Source organism: Balaenoptera borealis, assembly GCF_965194805.1.
Source record: "Balaenoptera borealis genome assembly, chromosome: 3".
NCBI lineage: Eukaryota > Metazoa > Chordata > Mammalia > Artiodactyla > Balaenopteridae > Balaenoptera > Balaenoptera borealis.
In genome coordinates this window covers 76,173,431-76,194,912 of record NC_138866.1, presented here as the reverse complement: position 1 = coordinate 76,194,912, position 21,482 = coordinate 76,173,431, and the positions used below count along the sequence as shown (strand labels likewise).

At 47.0% G+C, this 21,482-nt stretch overlaps 1 protein-coding gene across 1 annotated transcript; it reads right to left on the bottom strand.

Annotated features, from left to right (window-relative positions):
- Nucleotides 1–953: 953 nt before the first annotated feature.
- On the bottom strand, nt 954–14,652 carry LOC309624992 (uncharacterized protein). Its single transcript, XM_082383833.1, has 5 exons — nt 14,443–14,652; nt 13,566–13,644; nt 12,353–12,431; nt 1,806–2,005; nt 954–1,336 (listed from the first exon to the last, which is right to left on the bottom strand). Exons 1-5 carry the CDS (start codon nt 14,477–14,479, stop codon nt 1,321–1,323), a joined length of 411 nt encoding a protein of 136 aa, XP_082239959.1. The 5' UTR covers nt 14,480–14,652; the 3' UTR covers nt 954–1,320.
- Between the last annotated feature and the right edge of the window lie 6,830 nt (nt 14,653–21,482).

The window sequence follows — 21,482 nt, the reverse complement described above, 5'->3', positions numbered from 1 at the left end:
TCCTCCGCTGATGTCACCCCGCACGTGGTGACGCCCTCGGTGTCAGTTTCCATCATCAAACCGCACGCACAGGGCGTGTAAAAAAAACGGAAGTGGATGTCCTCGAGACTCTGGAGGCTGGAAGCCGCAGATCAAGGAGTCAAGACTGGTTCCCTGCATGTTAAATACGTGTATTCAAGAGTTGCCTTTAAAAAGACAAAAGAAAAGAAAGGAACGTTGCATGCAAGTCTGGTGACAGGCGGTGATGAGAACCAGAGGGTAGGCTCTGGGGCCGGGAGCGCCACGCCCTGTGAGGCCCTGGGGCTGCTGCCAGTCTCCGTGGAGGCTCAGCAAGTCCCAGGGACTTCCCCACGGGGGGGGGGGTCCCCAGCTGAGCGTCTGGGCCCAGGACCCAGTGCTCGTTCAGTCTTCCTGCGGTCAGCCCTTCGTCCTGAGAGCGATGCTCTCACAGGCTGCACCGGAGCGCGTGGGGACACTTTACTGAGCTGTGCAGCCGTCACTACTGCCCTGTTTTGGAACATTTCCCTCACCCCAAAAATGTCCGTCACGCCCTTAGTTATCATTCCCTCCCCCCCCCCCGCCCCTAACAACCAGGAACCCACTCTGACTCTGTGGATCTACCTGTTCTGGAAGTTTCCCCTCAGTGGGGTCACACCCTGTGTGTCCTTCTGTGTTTGATGTCTCTCGCTGAGCATTGTGTTCTCAGGGTGTATCCACGTGGCAGCGAGTGTCAGGGCTTCACACCTTTGCGTGGCTGAGGGCCGGAAAAAAGACAAACGACAAGAAAGGCACGTTGCCTGCGACTCTGGTGACAGCCGGTGATGAGAACCAGAGGGTAGGCTCTGGGGCCAGGAGCGCCGCGCCCTGTGAGGCCCTGCGGCTGCTGCCAGTCTCGGTGGAGGCTCAGCAAGTCCCAGGGACTTCCCCACCGGGGGGGTGGGGGGTGTCCCAAGCTGAGCGTCTGGGCCCAGGACCCAGTGCTCGTTCAGTCTTCCTGCGGTCAGCCCTTCGTCCTGAGAGCGATGCTCTCACAGGCTGCACCGGAGAATGTGGGGACACTTTACTGAGCTGTGCAGCCGTCACTACTGCCCTGTTTTGGAACATTTCCCTCACCCCAAAAATGTCCCTCACGCCTTTAGTTATCATTCCCTCCCCTCCCCTGCCCCTGACAACCAGGAACCCACTCTGACTCTGTGGATCTACCTGTTCTGGAAGTTTCCCCTCAGTGGGGTCACACCCTGTGTGTCCTTCTGTGTTTGATGTCTCTCGCTGAGCATCGTGTTCTCAGGGTGTATCCACGTGGCAGCGAGTGTCAGGGCTTCACACCTTTGCGTGGCTGAGGGCCGGAAAAAAGACAAACGACAAGAAAGGCACGTTACCTGCGACTCTGGCGACAGCCGGTGATGAGAACCAGAGGGAAGGCTCTGGGGCCGGGGGCGCCGCGCCCTGTGAAGCCCTGGCATTGCTGCCAGTCTCGGTGGGGCACGGGCAGCGCCGTCCCCTGGAGCTGCTGGCCAACTCATCAAGTCCCGGCTGGCCAACCCCGGTGCGGTCGGGCCGAGGGAAAGGAAAGGGGCTCCCGGACCGCCCGGCTGGAAAGCGCGGCCTGCACACAGTGCCAGCCCCCCGTCTCCTTCCTCCCGCCCTCCAGGCCTCTTCAACCTGCGCCAGATCGTCCTGGCCAAGGTGGACAAGGCCCTGCACACGCAGACGCCCGCGGACCCGGCCCAGGAGAATGCCCGCCTCTGCCAGGAGGTCCTCGGGGTCCCAGCCACGCCAGGTAGCCAAGTGCACGCCGGGCCCACCTTAGCGGTCGGTTGGCGGCTACTGCCCAGGTCAAGAGGATCCTCTGGTGGTGTGTGAAGGGGGACCGACTGACAGGCTCTGGCCGAGGCCCGCTGACCTCTGGCCTCTTCCTGCCTCGGTTCCTGGCCTGGTCCCTCCAGCTGTGGCCCGCGGAGTCCGAGGGTGGGGTGGGCGTATCTGCACGTGCTTTCTGGAGAGCCTGGAAGAGGCAGGAGAGGGCTTCATACCCCGGACGGAACGCGTCGACGAGGTTTGCCCGTGCGTGTCGGTGCGGAGACGCAGTTCACTCCCTCGTGAGCGCTTGAACCCGCGCTCTCCCCGTGCTGGAAGGTGAGCCCTGACTCATCCCTCGGAGCCTCGGGCAGCTGACCTTGTAAGAGGCTTAGGGGTGAACCCTCGTGAGCTTCAGCAGAAAGTCGGCAAAAATTTATTGGTGTCCCTCCACTGAGTTGCCCGCCAGGTCCCCGTTTTCTAGAAGTGTTGGGCCAATACTCCCTCTAGTGGCAGGGGACTCAGACAGGGCTGCTTTGAGGCCCCCTCTCTGGGGAAGGGGCACGGAGCGGCCAGGGGGCCGGGCAGGAGCTTCTCCGCGTGTGTCCCAGGGACCCACCTGCTTGCGACCTTCGGCCACCTGGCAGGAAGCTACGACGCCCAGTCCTATGGCTACCTGTGCAGCGAGGTGTACTCCGCGGACACGTTCCACACACGTTTCAAGCGGGAGGGCGTCCTGAGTGGCAAGGTGAGAGGCCGGTCTGCACGGAGGTCCTTGGCCTGGGCCTAGATGCTTGTGCCACCCGCCTGGGCCTGCCAGGCTCTGAGGGCCCTGCTCTGGACCCCCTGCTCCCCTGCCCTTTGTTGAGTCACAGCAGAGGTGGCCACACCCACACCCTCAGTGAAGGGGGTGCTCCACCCTCCTGCAGCCCCACCCCCTCTCGTCAGGTTGCCATGGACTACAGAAGCTGCATTCTGAGGCCAGGGGGCTCCGAGGATGCCAAGGGCATGGTGAAGCTCTTCCTGGGTTGTGACCCCACGCAGGACGCCTTCCTCCTGAGCAAAGGGCTGCAGGTTGAGAGCTGCAAGCCGCCGGCCTGCTGAAGGCACGGGGTTTTGCCCACCCAGGCGGACCGGGTGCCTTAGCGCCCCGTCGGGGCGGGGGAGGGGCCGCGTGTCCTCCCAGCCCCTGAGTCCCCGGTGGCCGGCCTAGGCCAAAAGTCTCCACCTGGAAGTGTCTGGAGAGCCTGGCATCAAGGCTCCCCCTTGTTGCACTAATGCAATCCCTTCCTGGGGAGCTTTCCTGGTAACAAAACGGTTCTTTGAAAACGCAGCCGTTAATAAAAAGACTCTACTCCTGGTCTCTGCCTGCCGTCCCTTCCACCACAGGAGTGGCATGGGGGCCGTCACACCGGGGGGAGTTCTGACCTTGGTCGGGGATCAGCCCTGGGGCCGTGGTGACGCGTCTGGGTCACTGGGAGACGGCTGAGCTGTGGGGTGAGTGCAGACGGGGATGGTGCCCTGCACCCCGGCCGGGCAGGCTCTCCAGTGAGGGGGTGTCAGTTTCCTGCCAGCCTCTCGCCCGTCACTGTTTGGCATCTCGGGGGCTGTGATTGGCTGGAGCTGGTTCTGGCGGTGGGCACAGCTGTGGGAAGCCCGGCTGTGGCTGTCCCTGTCCCCGTGTCCTGTCCTCCTGCTCAAGGCCGGCCGGCTGGCTCCCTCTGATCATCGGCAGCTGCTGAAGTCTGGACCACAGCAGGGGGCTGCCTTCCTGGGTCCTAGCGATTCTTCCCAAAGGCCTTAGGGATGTGTTTTGGTGGCAGTAGGAATTCAGAGAGGGTGCTGCACCACTGGAGCGGTAGGGTGGCTCTGGACCGTCCCGTGTGTCCTTCCCGGGCCTTTGAGCTCCTCGGGAGCCCTGCCTCCGGCCCTTCGCCCCCACAAAGGACGCCAGGCAGCGGAGCGAGCGCGCGGGCGGCGCCCCGACCTTCTCCCCGTGGCCCAGGCGGGCAGGCCGTGCCACGCTCTGCCCTCCCCTCAGCCTGCCCGCCCGTTCTCACCCGCCCTAGGGCAGTCGGTTGTGGACCAGGCTGTGGTGTCTGCCCTTCTGCAGCCCCGGCTCAGCTCCCTGCACCCACTTCGGTGCCTTCTGTGTTCTGGGCTGGTCGCAGGCCCAGAGCCGGTGGGCAGGCACCCCGTGGCCGGGAGGGCTGTTCGTGTGAATTCCCTGGGGCTTGAAAAGGAGCACAGCCGGCCTTCCATCAGGCACCTCTCGATGGATATGGAAGGGGCGTGTCGGGGCCTGGGGGCCGCTCGTCTTCCTGTGCACCGAGCCCCCAGATGGTCCCCGTGCAAAATCCAGGTGTGGCGTTGGCACCCCAGCCGTGCGCCGGGCAGTCCGTGGCGGGCGACACAGGCCTCGGGCTGGTGGGCCACAGGGTTCCTGAGCGGCAGGTCAGGACTGAGAGGGTGAGGCCTTTCCCCGGGTCCAGGGCCCAGGCTGATGCCGGCTGGAGGCCCCTCCGCTCACCGCCCGCAGCCCCCAGCCCCTGCCCTCACGGGAGCCCCCAGGGCTGAGCTCAGGGGTTGGGTGCCCAGGCTCCCCGGTAGCCCAGCCCGTTCCCAGTCCTCCGTGGTCACTGAAGGACTTGGAAGCAGGTTGCCCCACAGAGACTGCTGTTCTCCGAGCCCTGGGCAGGGGGCAGGGAGGACGGGCACAGGGCCCTGCGGGGTGTGGTCGCCGGAGCAGCTCCACACAGTAAGTAAGAGCATCTCACCAAAAACAGTGCGTTTCTCCAGCCGCCCCGGGACCTGAGCTCAGGTCCTGGGGCAGGAAGGGGCAGCACTGCAGCTGTTAGCTGTCACTGGGGGTCGAATGTGGCCCGGTGCCACCTCTTAGATCGTCCCCCGTCCCCTTCCGGGGTTGCGACCGGACCCCTGCCAATCGGGTTCTCACTCCTCCCCATCCCCTACGCCTGCTCCACGAAGGTGGAAGGAACACATTTTTAAAAAGGCTGGAGCCTGGGCTTCCCTGCTGGCGCAGTGGTTAAGAATCCGCCTGCCAATGCAGGGGACAAGGGTTCAAGCCCTGGTCCGGGAAGTTCCCACACGCCGCGGAGCAATGAAGCCCGTGCGCCACAACTACTGAGCCTGCGCTCTAGAGCCCAAAAGCCACAACTACTGAGTCCTCGTGCCCCAACTACTGAAGCCCGCGCGCCTAGAGCCCGTGCTCCGCAACAAGAGAAGCCACCGCAATGAGAAGCCCACGCACCGCAACGAAGAGTAGCCCCCGCTCACCGCAACTGGAGAAAGCACACACGCAGCAAGGAAGACCCAACGCAGCCAAAAATAAATAAATTAAATAAATAAATAAATTTTTAAAAATCATATTAAATACCTATCAATGAGATTTTAAGAAATAGTCAGGACCAGAGCCTCCCATCAAGCCTCTTAGATAGCCTCAACCACCAGAGGGCAGACAGCAGAAGCAAGAGAAACTACAATCCTGCAGCCTGTGGACCAAAAACCACAGTTACAGAAAGATAGAGAAGATGAAAAGGCAGAGGGCTATGTACCAGATGAAGGAAGAAGAAAAAACCCCAGAAAAACAACTAAATGAAGTGGAGATAGGCAACCTTCCAGAAAAAGAATTCAGAATAATGATAGTGAAGATGATCCAGGACTTCAGAATAAGAATGGAGGCAAAGATTGAGAAGATGCAAGAAATGATTAACAAAGACCTAGAAGAATTAAAGAACAAACAAACAGAGATGACCAATACAATAACTGAAATGAAAACTACACTAGAAGGAATCAATAGCAGAATAACTGAGGCAGAAGAACGGATAAGTGACCTGGAAGACAGAATGGTGGAATTCACTGCTGCGGAACAGACTAAAGAAAAAAGAATGAAAAGAAATGAAGACAGCCTAAGAGACCTCTGGGACAACATTAAATGCAACAACATTCGCATTATAGGGGTCCCAGAAGGAGAAGAGAGAGAGAAAGGACCAGAGAAAATATTTGAAGAGATTATAGTCGAAAACTTCCCTAACATGGGAAAGGAAATAGCCACCCAAGTCCAGGAAGCGCAGAGAGTCCCATACAGAATAAACCCAAGGAGAAACACGCCGAGACACATAGTAATCAAAGTGGCAAAAATTAAAGACAAAGAAAAATTATTGAAAGCAGCAAGGGAAAAACGACAAATAACATACAAGGGAACTCCCATAAGGTTAACAGCTGATTTCTCAGCAGAAACTCTGCAAGCCAGAAGGGAGTGGCATGATATACTTAAAGTGCTGAAAGGGAAGAACCTACAACCAAGATTACTCTACCCAGCAAGGATCTCATTTAGATTTGATGGAGAAATCAAAAGCTTTACAGACAAGCAAAAGCTAAGAGAATTCAGCACCACCAAACCAGCTCTACAACAAATGCTAAAGGAACTTCTCTAAGTGGGAAACACAAGAGAAGAAAAGGACCTACAAAAACAAACCCAAAACAATTAAGAAAATGGTCATAGGAACATACATATCGATAATTACCTTAAACGTGAATGGATTAAATGCCCCAACCAAAAGACATAGACTGGCTGAATGGATACAAAAACAAGACCCATATATATGCTGTCTACAAGAGACCCACTTTAGACCTAGGGACACATACAGACTGAAAGTAAGGGGATGGAAAAAGATATTCCATGCAAATGGAAATCAAAAGAAAGCTGGAGGAGCTATACTCATATCACATAAAATAGACTTTAAAATAAAGAATGTTACAAGAGACAAGGAAGGACACTACATAATGATCCAGGGATCAATCCAAGAAGAAGATATAACAATTATAAATATATATGCACCCAACATAGGAGCACCTCAATACATAAGGCAACTGCTAACAGCTATAAAAGAGGAAATCAACAGTAACACAGTAATAGTGGGGGACTTTAACACCTCACTTACACCAATGGACAGATCATCCAAAACGAAAATAAATAAGGAAACAGAAGCTTTAAATGACACAATAGACCAGATAGATTTAATTGATATATATAGGACATTCCATCCAAAAACAGCAGATTACACGTTCTTCTCAAGTGCGCACGGAACATTCTCCAGGATAGATCACATCTTGGGTCACAAATCAAGCCTCAGTAAATTTAAGAAAACTGAAATCATATCAAGCATCTTTTCTGACCACAACGCTATGAGATTAGAAATGAATTACAGGGGAAAAAAAACGTAAAGAAGACAAACACATGGAGGCTAAACAATACGTTACTAAATAACCAAGAGATCACTGAAGAAATCAAAGAGGAAATAAAAAAATACCTAGAGACAAATGACAATGAAAACACGACGACCCAAAACCTATGGGATGCAGCAAAAGCAGTTCTAAGAGGGAAGTTTATAGCTATACAAGCCTACCTAAAGAAACAAGAAAAATCTCAAGTAAACAATCTAACCTTACACCTAAAGAAACTAGAGAAAGAAGAACAAACAAAACCCAAAGTTAGCAGAAGGAAAGAAATCATAAAGATCAGAGCAGAAATAAATGAAATAGAAACAATGAAAACAATAGCAAAGATCAATAAAACTAAAAGTTGGTTCTTTGAGAAGATAAACAAAATTGATAAGCCATTAGCCAGACTCATCAAGAAAAAGAGGGAGAGGACTCAAATCAATAAAATCAGAAATGAGAAAGGAGAAGTTACAACAGACACCGCAGAAATACAAAGCATCCTAAGAGACTACTACAGGCAACTTTATGCCAATAAAATGGACAACCTGGAAGAAATGGACAAATTCTTAGAAAGGTATAACCTTCCAAGACTGAACCAGGAAGAAACAGAAAATATGAACAGACCAATCACAAGTAATGAAATTGAAACTGTGATTAAAAATCTTCCAACAAACAAAAGTCCAGGACCAGATGGCTTCACAGGTGAATTCTATCAAACATTTAGAGAAGAGCTAACACCCATCCTTCTCAAACTCTTCCAAAAAATTGCAGAGGAAAGAACACTCCCAAACTCATTCTATGAGGCCACCATCACCCTGATACCAAAACCAGACAAAGACACTACAAAAAAAGAAAATTACAGACCAATATCACTGATGAATATAGATGCAAAAATCCTCAACAAAATACTAGCAAACAGAATCCGACAACACATTAAAAGGATCATACACCACGATCAAGTGGGATTTATCCCAGGGATGCAAGGATTCTTCAACATACGCAAATCAATCAATGTGATACACCATATTACCAAATTGAAGAATAAAAACCATATGATCATCTCAATAGATGCAGAAAAAGCTTTTGACAAAATTCAACACCCATTTCTGATAAAAAACTCTCCAGAAAGTGGGCGTAGAGGGAACCTACCTCAACATAATAAAGGCCATATATGACAAACCCACAGCAAACATCATTCTCAATGGTGAAAAACTGAAAGCATTTCCTCTAAGATCAGGAACGAGACAAGGATGTCCACTCTCACCACTATTATTCAACATAGTTCTGGAAGTCCTAGCCACGGCAATCAGAGAAGAAAAAGAAATAAAAGGAATACAAATTGGAAAAGAAGAAGTAAAACTGTCACTGTTTGCGGATGACATGATACTATACAAAGAGAATCCTAAAACTGCCACCAGAAAACTGCTAGAGCTAATCAATGAATGTGGTAAAGTTGCAGGATACAAAATTAATGCACAGAAATCTCTTGCATTCCTATACACTAATGATGAAAAATCTGAAAGAGAAATTAAGGAAACACTCCCATTTACCATTGCAACAAAAAGAATAAAATACCTAGGAATAAACCTACCTAGGGAGACAAAAGACCTGTATGCAGAAAACTATAAGACACTGATGAAAGAAATTAAGGATGATACCAACAGATGGAGAGATATACCATGTTCTTGGATTGGAAGAATCAACATTGTGAAAATGAGTATACTACCCAAAGCAATCTACAGATTCAATGCAATCCCTATCAAATTACCAATGGCATTTTTTACAGAGCTAGAACAAATCATCTTAAAATTTGTATGGAGACACAAAAGACCCCGAATAGCCAAAGCAGTCTTGAGGGAAAAAAATGGAGCTGGAGGAATCAGACTCCCTGACTTCAGACTATACTACAAAGCTACAGTAATCAAGACAATATGGTACTGGCACAAAAACAGAAACATAGATCAATGGAACAAGATAGAAAGCCCAGAGATTAGCCCACGCACCTATGGTCAACTAATCTATGACAAAGGAGGCAAAGATATACAATGGAGAAAAGACAGTCTCTTCAATAAGTGGTGCTGGGAAAACTGGACAGCTACATGTAAAAGAATGAAATTAGAATACTCCCTAACACCATACACAAAAATAAACTCAAAATGGATTAGAGACCTAAATATAAGAGTGGACACTATAAAACTCTTAGAGGAAAACATAGGAAGAACACTCTTTGACATAAATCACAGCAAGATCTTTTTTGATCCACCTCCTAGAGTAATGGAAATAACAACAAAAATAAACAAGTGGGACCTAATGAAACTTCAAAGCTTTTGCACAGCAAAGGAAACCATAAACAAGACGAAAAGACAACCCTCAGAATGGGAGAAAATATTTGCAAATGAATCAACGGACAAAGGATTAATCTCCAAAATATATAAACAGCTCATTCAGCTCAATATTAAAGAAACAAACACCCCAATCCAAAAATGGGCAGAAGACCTAAATAGACATTTCTCCAAAGAAGACATACAGACGGCCACGAAGCACATGAAAAGATGCTCAACATCACTAATTATTAGAGAAATGCAAATCAAAACTACAATGAGGTATCACCTCACTCCTGTTAGAATGGGCATCATCAGAAAATCTACAAACAACAAATGCTGGAGAGGGTGTGGAGAAAAGGGAACCCTCTTGCACTGTTGGTGGGAATGTAAATTGATACAGCCACTATGGAGAACAATATGGAGGTTCCTTAAAAAACTAAAAATAGAATTACCATATGACCCAGCAATCCCACTACTGGGCATATACCCAGAGAAAACCGTAATTCAAAAAGACACATGCACCCGAATGTTCATTGCAGCACTATTTACAATAGCCAGGTCATGGAAGCAACCTAAATGCCCATCAACAGACGAATGGATAAAGAAGTTGTGGTACATATATACAATGGAATATTACTCAGCCATAAAAAGGAACGAAATTGAGTCATTTGTTGAGACGTGGATGGATCTAGAGACTGTCATACAGAGTGAAGTAAGTCAGAAAGAGAAAAACAAATATCGTATATTAATGCATGTATGTGGAACCTAGAAAAATGGTACAGATGAGCCAGTTTGCAGGGCAGAAGTTGAGACACAGATGTAGAGAATGGACATACGGACACCAAGGGGGGAAAACTGCTGTGGGGTGGGGATGGTGGTGTGCTGAATTGGGCGATTGGGATTGACATGTATACACTGATGTGTATAAAATTGATGCCTAATAAGAACCTGCAGTATAAAAAAACAAACAAAACAACTAATACTAAACTTTCATTGGGTTATTTGTATGGAAATATGTTAATATAAATGTTTCAGACATTACATGAAATTTCTAAAAATCTTATATTTGTATGTGTATGGAAATATGTATGGAAATATGTTAATATAAACGTTTCAGACATTACATGAAATTTCTAAAAATCTTATATGTTCTGGTATAATGTTATATGTAATAATCCTAGTTATTACTTTAAAATGTATATCTCAGAAATAAATAATTTTCTTGTCAACTGCATTATTATGAACTTTCATCAAATCTTTAACCGTGGTCATTTTTAAGTCTTTTGTCATAAAGAAAAAAAAAAAAAAAAAAAAAAAAAAGAAATAGTCAGTTAGTTAGTTAATTGTGCCGGGTCTTAGTTGCCACAGGCCAGCTCCTTAGTTGTGGTAATGAGATATTTTATATTCTTTTTTGTTCCTGAACAAAGGCCTCAGAATCCAGTATTTATTTGATAATGCTCACAGCATAGCTCAGCACGGAATAGCCACATTGTTTTTCTTTGGCTGCTATGTACCAAACAGCCTCTTGTATTGTTTTACCAAATGCATGTATTTAATACCTGTTTTAAAAAACATAGTGAGATCTCAAAACTTGAAATTGACTAAAGTAAGATTCTCTCTGTAGTACTACTTCTTTGACCAACACCACCTGATAACACCGGTGTGGTGCGCTGAGCCTTACTCTAGCATATCGGGATACACCCTGTTTCGACAAGTGTTCATCCTCCAAGTCCCCAAGGCCTCTCACACACTGCCAGTGAAACTGCTTCCTGCTTGGGAAAGAGTGCCCCAGTTCGTTTCTTTAGAAGCTTGAAGGCTATGTAAGCCCTCCAAAAGGTTAGAGGGCAAAGAACAACTCTAAAACTGGCACATTTGTTTAAAGAAAAAGACTTGTCAATATTACAAGAGCCAGCTTGCTTTCACTTGTGACACGTTTTCTTAGGAGGCAAGGGATGTGGCCATGTGACTTGGACAAGCTGTTTCCCTCTGTCTCAGTGTCCCACCTGTGAGTGGGTAGTCTGACGAAGCTTAATTACAGACATCTGAATAACGATCATGAACAGTGGCATCTAATTTCCAAAATAAAAACAGGAGAATGAGTATGTCTTTCACAACAGGACGTCAAGTCTACCTCAAAGATATTGGTAGCCTTGAGTCCACTGCTTCTCACTGAGTGCAACTGTGCCCCCCAGGGGACATCTGGGGAAGTCTGAAGGTGATTTTGGCTGTCACAACTGGGAGGAGAGAGAGGGAATGTTACGGGCACCTAGTGAGTAAGAGGTCGGGACCTTGCTAAGCACTCTACGATGCACAGGACTCACACACCACAGCAAAGGTTTATCTGGCCCCAAAAGTCAAAGCCTTGGTTGAGAAACCCTGCCTTAGAGCAAACCACGGATACTCATCTTTAGCAGGTAACAGGGCATTTACTACCCACCTGTAAACCTACAGACTTCCCGACTTACACAGCTAATCCTGTGGCAGGAATGAAATAGAGAGCGTGTGACCATCTGGTAGTACCTAGGTTTGCTGCTCAAGTCACATGAGACAGTGCTAGAGACTGACATTTTCTATATTGGAGGTCTTTGGCAAGCCACCAGTTTTCTAACCTAAAAAGTCTAAGCAGCATTATTACAATACACATAATAACACGACAATTCTGCTTTTATAGAGAAATTCGATGTGGGAAAGGAGCTTATCTGACATCAGAAGCAAATGCTTTGAACACATCACACCTGCTGGTTCGACTGTCAAATCTTGACAGCTGGAGACGTAGGAAGGTAGACAGGAGAGAACAGACCAAAGTTACGGGCCTGCTGAGTCCTCGGGGCGAACCATAATACACTTCGTACTGCCCTGGGTCCAGGGGTGTGTTCTAACACCCTCTCAGTCACTTACGGTCCATAGACAGACCAAGTATAAATTCACAATTACCAGCAAGTGTACCAAAAAAAGGCAGAGTTAAGAAACTTAAATGCGAGCCCTACCTGGTCTTTTTCTTCTTCATCGACAGAATCATCCGATTTTGCTTTTTCAGGGTCTTCCTCAGGTTTCCGTTTGGCAGGCCTGTCTCACACACACACACAGTAAAGCCAACTGTTAGCTCACCAGACCCTAGACCTCCAGTGGGCACGAAACAACTCATATTCCTCCCTACCAAGAGTACCCTCTCTTTGGAAAGATTCAGGGCATGGTCCCCTCTTCCCTCTGAGAAGCCCCTTTTGCCAGGACATTAAAAGAAGCTTCGAGCTTAATGTTTCTTTGGATGACAGGTTTAGAATACCACCATTTTGCAAACCTTAAGAAATAATGGATCTAGACTTTGATCAATGGCTGCTAGAATCACCGAAGAGACATTACATGCCTCTGATGGACAGCCCCATGCCGTCAATGAAGTCTCACAAAATAAAGCTGGAATCTGATCAAGACTCTAGACCTAACTACCAGTTTACAGAAAACTGGAGGCAAGGGAACACACTAACCACCAAAACGATGCAGTCGGCCAGACCTAGAAGCTATTAGAAAAAAAGACCTATTTTCTTTAAATCAATGGCAAGAAGATAAGGAATCTATCACTCGAAAGGCTTAAGGAGCAAATCAACCAAACTCTGTTACACAAGGGGAAGAATGAACACTGCTATATATTTGTTAGTAAGGAACTGTTACACTTTATAAGGCCTGTTTTGTCTTCTTCAAAAGACTGTTTGCTAGATGTTAGCCATTATGGCAAAATATGAATAAAAAACTTGTCAGAGAAAGAGACCTTGTCATCTAGAAATATAGTATGTGTGGATAAGATGACATGTCCGATTTGCTTCAAAGTAACCCAACTGGGAGGAGATGGGTGTGTATGGAGCTGTAATCCATTTGGAATAATTTTCACTTGGAGCATATGGGGGTATAGATGAAACAACAGCCAGGAGATGTTAACTGTTGACACTGGGTGATAGGTACACAGGGGTTCATTTTACTATCCTTGGTAATTCTGTGTATGTACATTTGAAGTTTCCTATGTGAAGAGTAAAAACGGATGAGATCTTCAGAAATGCTGTTCACGAATGTCTGATAACAGAATATCAAAAGGAAAACCGAAGCAATGTGGAAGTCAGAATTACTAAGTTACATCCTACGAATTTATATGTGTTTTACCAAAAACCGTTGGCCCCTAAAATGGGGGCTGTCCATTCATTATATACTGACCTCCTTGTGAAATGAGATGTGATGGTGGTCTGCCTGGTAGTTTGCCTTCTAATCCTGGGGCTAGATGAGACTTCAGCTGCTTAAAGAAAAAGAAACAAAAAAGCCACTATGAATAAAGAGTTCACAGCCAAGGTACAGTTCTTCAGCATTACCAAGCTGGTGCAGAGACCAGGTTCTGAGGATTAAGTAACCTTCTCTTCTTATTCTAAGCAACCACCATCTTGATAAACTCCTCAAATTAGCACCTGCCAGTCTGCTGGGCCATTTTAACACAAGCTCTTGTATGAGGGGCCCAACCCTGAGACGCACAAGGAAACAGAGCCTCCGTTTATTTCGTCAAAAGATGAAGTGGCCAAGCACCTGACCTGAGCTCAAGTCCCATGCTCTTTTTTTAAAAATTCCAGAAGAGTTACTCTGACTACAAGTGGGGAAGGAGTCTAAGAATAAATGCTTAGCTTAAACAGGCATGTAACTTACAAGTCATAGATATCAGCAGCTCCTGTTATCTTATACCTCATAAATTCAACCGCATTTGGGGATCTAATGCTCTATAACTTGGTTGAAGACAAAAATTTAAAGTATATATCTAAGCTAGTTAGACGTATACACAAGAGGGAATTCCACGGCGGTCCAGCGGTTAAGACTCGGCACTCTCACTGCCAAGGGCCGGGGTTCGATCCCTGGTTGGAGAACTAAGATCGTACAAGCCGAGCAACACAGCCATCCCCCCACCAAAAAAAAGGATACACAAAAAAACAAGTACTGCCGGTGGAGGGGTTGTGTGTGGGGGGAACAGACAGACCCTATGGCGCCACGTCTGTCCTCCCCTTAGGTGGTACCAGATTCCAACGAGGTCAAACGAGTCAAGCGCTCTTACAGTTTGTTTCTCCATCGGACTTGCTTCTCCTGGGCATGCAAAGTTTGGAAACAGGTTTGGGGGACTTGTTTTTCTCTGCTATTTCCACTCTGCGCTCCTCACCACTTGTCTGGCTCCCGTTTTCTAGACAGCCGTTCACTTCCCAACTGAAAGCATGAGCTCTGTTCTCCAAGGACAAATCTTTATTTAAAAGGGATCTGACTTGAGCCAGGTAGCCCTCCTACAGCAGGAAAGGATCATTTAAGTAGCAGTGAATGTAAACAAGGGGCCATGAGAGAATAAGGAAACACATGCGCTTCCTTCATAACCATCAGGGAACAGGGAGAGGTGGGATTATTCTGCCTCCCTGGTCACAGACAAGTTACATGGGAGGAAACGTTTTCTAGCCGCCGGGATGCTGACGACTTACCTCTGATAATTCTTCTCTATGTAGTTTGGTTTTCAAGTCACATAACTGATTCTTTATTTCTGTCTGCAGAAATTCATGCAAGAGATTCCATTTCTCCTTCATGCATTCCTAAGGGAAGGACAGAGGTTTACAAGTCTCCACATTCCCAAGGTAGGAACCAATGGACTAATACACAAATAGTTACACTGCCTGGTCACATAACAATGACTGAATGGCAGGCAATGCTGAGTCGGCCAAAAAGAAAACTAAATATTCACAAGACATGTTCCTGATGTTTCCGTTAAGATCATATCACACCATCTCCAGAGTGGTGACAAATGGAAAGATTAGAGGTGAAACAGACACATGATAGAGTACTAGAACAAAACTGATTTGCAAAAACAGTGTGACCAGGACAAGTTATAATCCAGACTTGATGGTACGGAACCCAGACTGGGAAACTCGATGAGTTACCAAAAGCTAACCCATAATAGCCTATTAGTACAGCACATTAGACAGAAACATCCACGTTATCCTCAACTTTAGGGAAAAGAGAGCCAATTCCACTTAATTTTGTTTTTATGAACTACATAGTATCTGTCAAATGGTCACATTTGATCATATATCTTGTTAAGGTGGAGGTTACCTTACCTTTTCTGTTAACTATCTCTTTCCAAATCTTTGAGCCTGGGGGAAGAAAAGGGAAGAAACAAACGCTTGTTCAGCAACATTGTCTACCTGTAAGAATGCCACACTTTAAAGAACTTTGGAAATAAGTTGAACATGAATGTCAGAAAAAAATACAATGGTTTTTCCCTCCCCCAGTGTCTAGAATGCCCTACTGTAATGCCTGCACGTTAAGAAGTTATTTTCAATATGAACGAGGTCCCCCTTTTGGGGGGTGGTTTTCTGATGGTGGTAAGAGATGATATAGGAGATTATCTTCCGATAATATAGGGAAATTTATCTAAAGTAATTAGTCAGTACTTGCCTGATAAGTCAAATTTGAAATTCTTCCATTTCACTGAATTCTTTCCTTTTTTCAACTTCTAATTAATAGAGTAAATTACATGATCCCATCACTCTTTTCAAGACAGTCTATAAATAACCTTAAATGTCATAAGTCGGAATTCATTACAGAAATTCACCCGTCATTTTCCAGTAAAGGAAAGCAGCAATTCAAATACAAGCAGTAATACTGTAGTGTATCAATTTGTTGCAGAGAAAAATGTTTATTTAAAAATTTCAAAATACTTTGTATACCAGCCCTCACTAAAAGTATTTTTTAACTGTACTGACATGTACCTGAACCCTTAAGAATTCATCTTTTTCCTCATTATATTTTGTAACCTGACATGCTTTGAAAATAGGCATATATTTTTTAAGTTACAAAACTATTTCAGCTCAAAGAATTGTTTAACTCAGGCAAAAAGAAGAGATTAACAATATTATACTCAAACAATTTGCTTCCAATAAATAGAACTGAAGGGGGTATAAAATTACATTCCTCAAGTCTTCTGGATTTTATTTACTCATTGTAATGTACAAAGAGACCCAGGTCCCACCAGGTTAGGGACTTTGCTTCTATGATTTATCTTCTAAAGACAATGGATGAGCAAACCCACCTCCCCTTTAGCCCTGGTTAGCATCAGTCCCAGTGAACCTTCATTTCTCTTTCCTATCTAAATCAAGCTATTTCTCTATAATAACCCATTCTGAATAATGATTATTGAGATTTAAATAACAGCTTTCCAAAAAAAACTCTATAGCAATTTATTCCAAATTAGCCCAATCTACAGTTTCTTCTTCATTTTAAGTGGAAAAGTAAAGAATAAAGACATTAGCTAATTTTTAACACATCATTTATCAATGATTCAAGTTGAAAACTGCTTCAACTTTAGCATCTCATGGGTACAAACGGATAAGGAATTTTATGCTAGAAGATTTGGTTGGATACCTGAAGATGTGGTTTATTTATGAGAGTTTTTGTGTTGTGTGTTGATAGATTTAACAACTAAAGAGATTTTGAACATCTTGGGGAGTACTCAATGACTGTCTAATTGTTTCTGTAATTTAGAATGTTTTTCATGCGCACATGATATAAAAAGTATTATATTATAAAAGTAATATAATTTTGTCTTCATGGATTCTTTCCTAGAAATGGAGCAAATGTTTTGGCTACCAAATCCTTGCAATGATATTTAGTACTGTATTTTTAGCTTCTGCTCTTTTTAAATAATCCAAAAGCTGTACTTTTTATTTAAACCATGAGAACATAAAAAGTAGGTGTATAGGTCAAGAGAAAGTACATCCATTTTGTGTCTTTGCTGACTCTTTTCAGATTGATATGTCACCTTTGTCTGAAATAGCAAGCCACATAATTTTGCATAGAAAATAAGAAACATACCTATAAGTTATTTCTAAGTGTTAACATTTAAAGGGACCAGCGCTACATAATATTTTTAATTCCATAAATATTTACTGATATCTGCATTATTATAACTCTCAAATTTTTCCTTAGAATTTTGAAAGAATTTCCTTCATTCCAGTATCATGGAAAAGTTTTTCAAGCTTAATTCAACAGGGTATTTCAACTAGCCGGTATCTTTGATCTTTATTATGGTTAATTTTTCTTCATGAAGTGACCACATTTGAATAAGGCTGATGGTCCATCATGGAGATTCATCTCTCCGGCTTCTTCCTGCTGAGGGAGAATCATCTCTGGTTTGTGACATCACAGTCTGAGCTGGGCAAGTGGCTGTGATAGCAAACCGATGATTATATCCCTTCAGTGTGAACGAGCTGCAAGAGATGTGGGTGCTATCATTTCAAGTCCTGTCACAGAGACACTACTGAGATGCATGACAGGAGTCAAGTTAGGGAAAGATGCTTGCATTGCAACTGTCACTTTTACAGCATCAGCCATTAAAGATAAAAGTACCATTTCACAGTTTCCTTCATTCTTAATTTAAAAGAGGGAGTAAACGGCATGTTAATAAAACTCACAGATAATGATAAAATGGGAGGGAGGAAAGTACCAGCGAGTAACCAGACAATAAAGGAAGAGGGACACGGAGAGTGAGGGATGGGTGCACAACTCAGCCGCGCCTCTGGGCACAGGAAGAGCAAAAATAGAAGGCGCCAGCGCGCGGTGGCGGGCTGGAAACCCTCCGACCGCGGAGAACTGCGGAGAACCGGGGACCGGAGTCAACAACGGCTCCCAGGCGGTCCCAGCGTCCCGACCCGCACCCGGCCGCGACACAGTTTCCACAAACTGAGACACACGGAGCCCGCGCGAGGGGCGGGTCGCGCGGGCTTCCCCGCCGGCTCCCCTGGAGGCCGGTCCCCCGCAAGCCGAGCGCACGAAAGGGCGCCCCAAAGGCGCCGGCCCAAGGCGCCCGCTGCGCTCTCCCTCCCGAAGGTGGGCTGCAGGGCCCAAGCGTAAACCCTGAGACAACAACACGCGCACCACGCCGCCACGGGGGACGAGAGGCCGGGCGCCCACCTGCCCGGACACCCTGCATTTCTGGAATCACCGGACGCCTGTGTAAATTTCCGTTCGGCGTGTCATTTTCCAAAGGCCGCTCAAGATCAGGGGACAGGATGCCTCCTCTCCAAGGGTCCAGCCAGCCCACCCACTCAAATTACAGGACACAATGCCTCCGTTCCAAGGGCCCTGCCAGCCCACCCACTCAAATTAGGGGAGACAACGCCTCCTCTCCAAGGGTCCAGCCAGCCCACCCACTCAAGATCAGAGGGACAAAATGCCTAACTAAAACAAAACAAAACAAAAACACAAAAAACTGGAGAGAGGAAGGAAAGGGTGTCCTCAAAACTAAAAAAGCTAAGCACGTTGACAGCGCTAAGAATAAACTACCAGGAAAAAGCAACCCTACATGTCAGATCATAAAGTACGGAAGGGCAAGCCCGCCGGCAGTCCAGGCCCGGGGGGACCGGGGTCCCCAGCCCTACAGAGCCAACGGCAGCCCGGCTCGGGCGCCCCTCGGAAGCGCGGGGTCCCCGCGGCCGAGTCCGCGCCCCCGGCCGGCCCCGGCTCCCCTCTGCCCACCCTGCGCGCGGGGGCTGGACACGGCCGCGGAGAACCACGGCGGGGCGGGAAGGGGGGCTCCAAAGAGGGTCTGGCGACTCGAGTCGCTCCGTTTCTCGGTGGGCTCAGCGCGCGCCGTGGGGGAAGAGGGGCGGGGGTCCGGGAAGAGGGGACGGGTGGCACTCACGTAGACCGGCAGCGGCCACGGGTAGACGGCGGGCTCGGCCCCCACGGACGACTCCAGCCTCAGCTCCAACTTCTCCCCCATGTCTTCGCGCGCGGCCCCCGCACCAGGCTAGTCTGGCGGTTGGGGGGAGGGGCGGGACGCCCGCCGGCGGGGGCGGGGCAGGCGGGCGGGCGGGCGGGAGGCTGAGGGGAGGGGGCCTGGCCTGGACCTCAGCCGCCGCCGCCGCCGCCGCCGCCGCCGCCGCCGCCGCCGCCGCGCTCCCGTCTGGCCCCCGGCTCCCTCTTTGTGGTCACAGGCCCGGGACCTCCAGCGCTGCCGCCAACTCGGGCCGGCGTGAGGCGAGCACAGTGAGCCGGGGCCGGGCTGAACCACTCACTCGCGGCGCGCGCGCCGCCCGCCCCGTGGACTCGCCCGCTCCACGTACGTACGCACGCACGCACGCACGCACGCACGCACGTCTTCGGCTGCCCCCGGCCACCCGCACCGGCCCGAAGTCGGGACCCGGGGAGACCCCCTCGGGGCTTGGGGTGGCGGGTTCGACTCCCGCCCTTGACGTACCGTGACACACACACACACACACACACACACACACACACCCACCCAATAATAAGACTATAATTCCTCATTAAATATGACAGCCGGAATCCCGGCTTCTGTTCACAAAAATGCCCTGTATTTAGCCTATGCTAGGCACCAGACCCTGGACGCTCAGTACTGGCAAAAAAGGAAATGCCCTGCCCTCATGGCGCTGCCATTTTAATTGGAATAGTAGTGACAATGGTCAAGGGAGAAAATAAAGTGTCATCATCGCCACGGGGGTGGTTAATCTCATGTGCGCACTGCGTGGGGCCCCGGCAACCACAAACATTATTCCAGATGTGGCCAGGAAGGTATTTTTCAGGAGAGATGAACACTGAAATTGGTCCACTTTGGGGAAAGGAGATCGTCAATGCCGCGGCGTGGGTGGGCCTCGTCCATCAGTTGAAGGACTGGAGAGAAAAATGAGGTTCCGTAGAAAGAGGGAACTGTTCCTCCAATGGCCTTGGGACATCAGCTCTTCCCTGTGTCTCCAGCCCAGAGTCCTGCCCTGACTTGCCTGCCTCACGGTCACATGAGTCAACTCCTTAAAACAAAACTATATATGTAAAAATACTGAATATATACAAGCCTATTAATTTGTATATGTGTGCATACATATTATATATATGTATACACATATGTTTATATGTGCGTGCGTTTGTAGTATATGTGTAAGTACTATATACAGTATACATACAAGCCTATATATTTGTGTGTATCTATTGTATACATGTATGTATGTGCATATATATAGTATACATTTTATAAATGTGAACATGCTGTATATATACACACACCCATATATTGATATATGGGTGTGTGTAGATATACAGTTTATGTACACTGTATGTATGTATACAGTGTGTATTTATATATAGGTGTGTATATATGTTGTATACCTGTATGTGTATATGTTTCTAGGTGTTATATGTATATATGTATATACTATTATATACACACTTGCGTATGTATTTATATGTGTATGTACATGTGCATATTTACATATAGGTGTGTATGTGTGTGTATACATTGTATATATGTATATATCTTATATATATGATATATGTACGTATACGTACGATGAATTTATATATACAGTACATATATATTTTTACGCTATATGCTTTTATATGTAGGTGTATATGTGTGTCTATATGTATGTACGTGTACGTATTGCATATATTATATGTGTATGTATGTATACTGTCTATATACACACCTAAATATCTTTGTATGTGTGTATATATGTATGATATATATGTACCTAGGTGTGTATATTGCATATGTTATATGTATGTGTACATACTGTATACATACAAACGATGCATTTTGTATGTGTGTATGTATAGTGTCTATGTATGTGTGTATTGTATATGTTATGTGTATATGTGTGTATACATACTGTAGATATACAAACTATGCATTTTATATGTGTGTATATATGTATGTGTGTATTGTATATACTATATGTGTATATGTGTGTATGCATACTGCATAGATACACAGCTGTATATTTTTGTATGCGTGTACATATGTACGTGTGTGTGTATATACACACACACACCCTATGGATTCTGTTTGTCTGGAGAACCCTCACTGATACGGACACTTATGACAATTGAGCACCTGCTCTTTGCCAGCCAGGGAGCCAAAGGCTTGTCCTTGCGGTGTCTCCCTTAAGTGTCACAAGTCCCAGGAGGGAAGGTGATGCGGCTCCTACCAGTTGAGGTGCCTCAGGGTCAGAGAGGTGCACAGGGTGGGGGGCTGGAGCCTGGTGGAGCCCAGGTGGAGTTCTAGCAGCAGTACAGCCTAGCAGTCCCACTTCCCCGGGTGCTTCT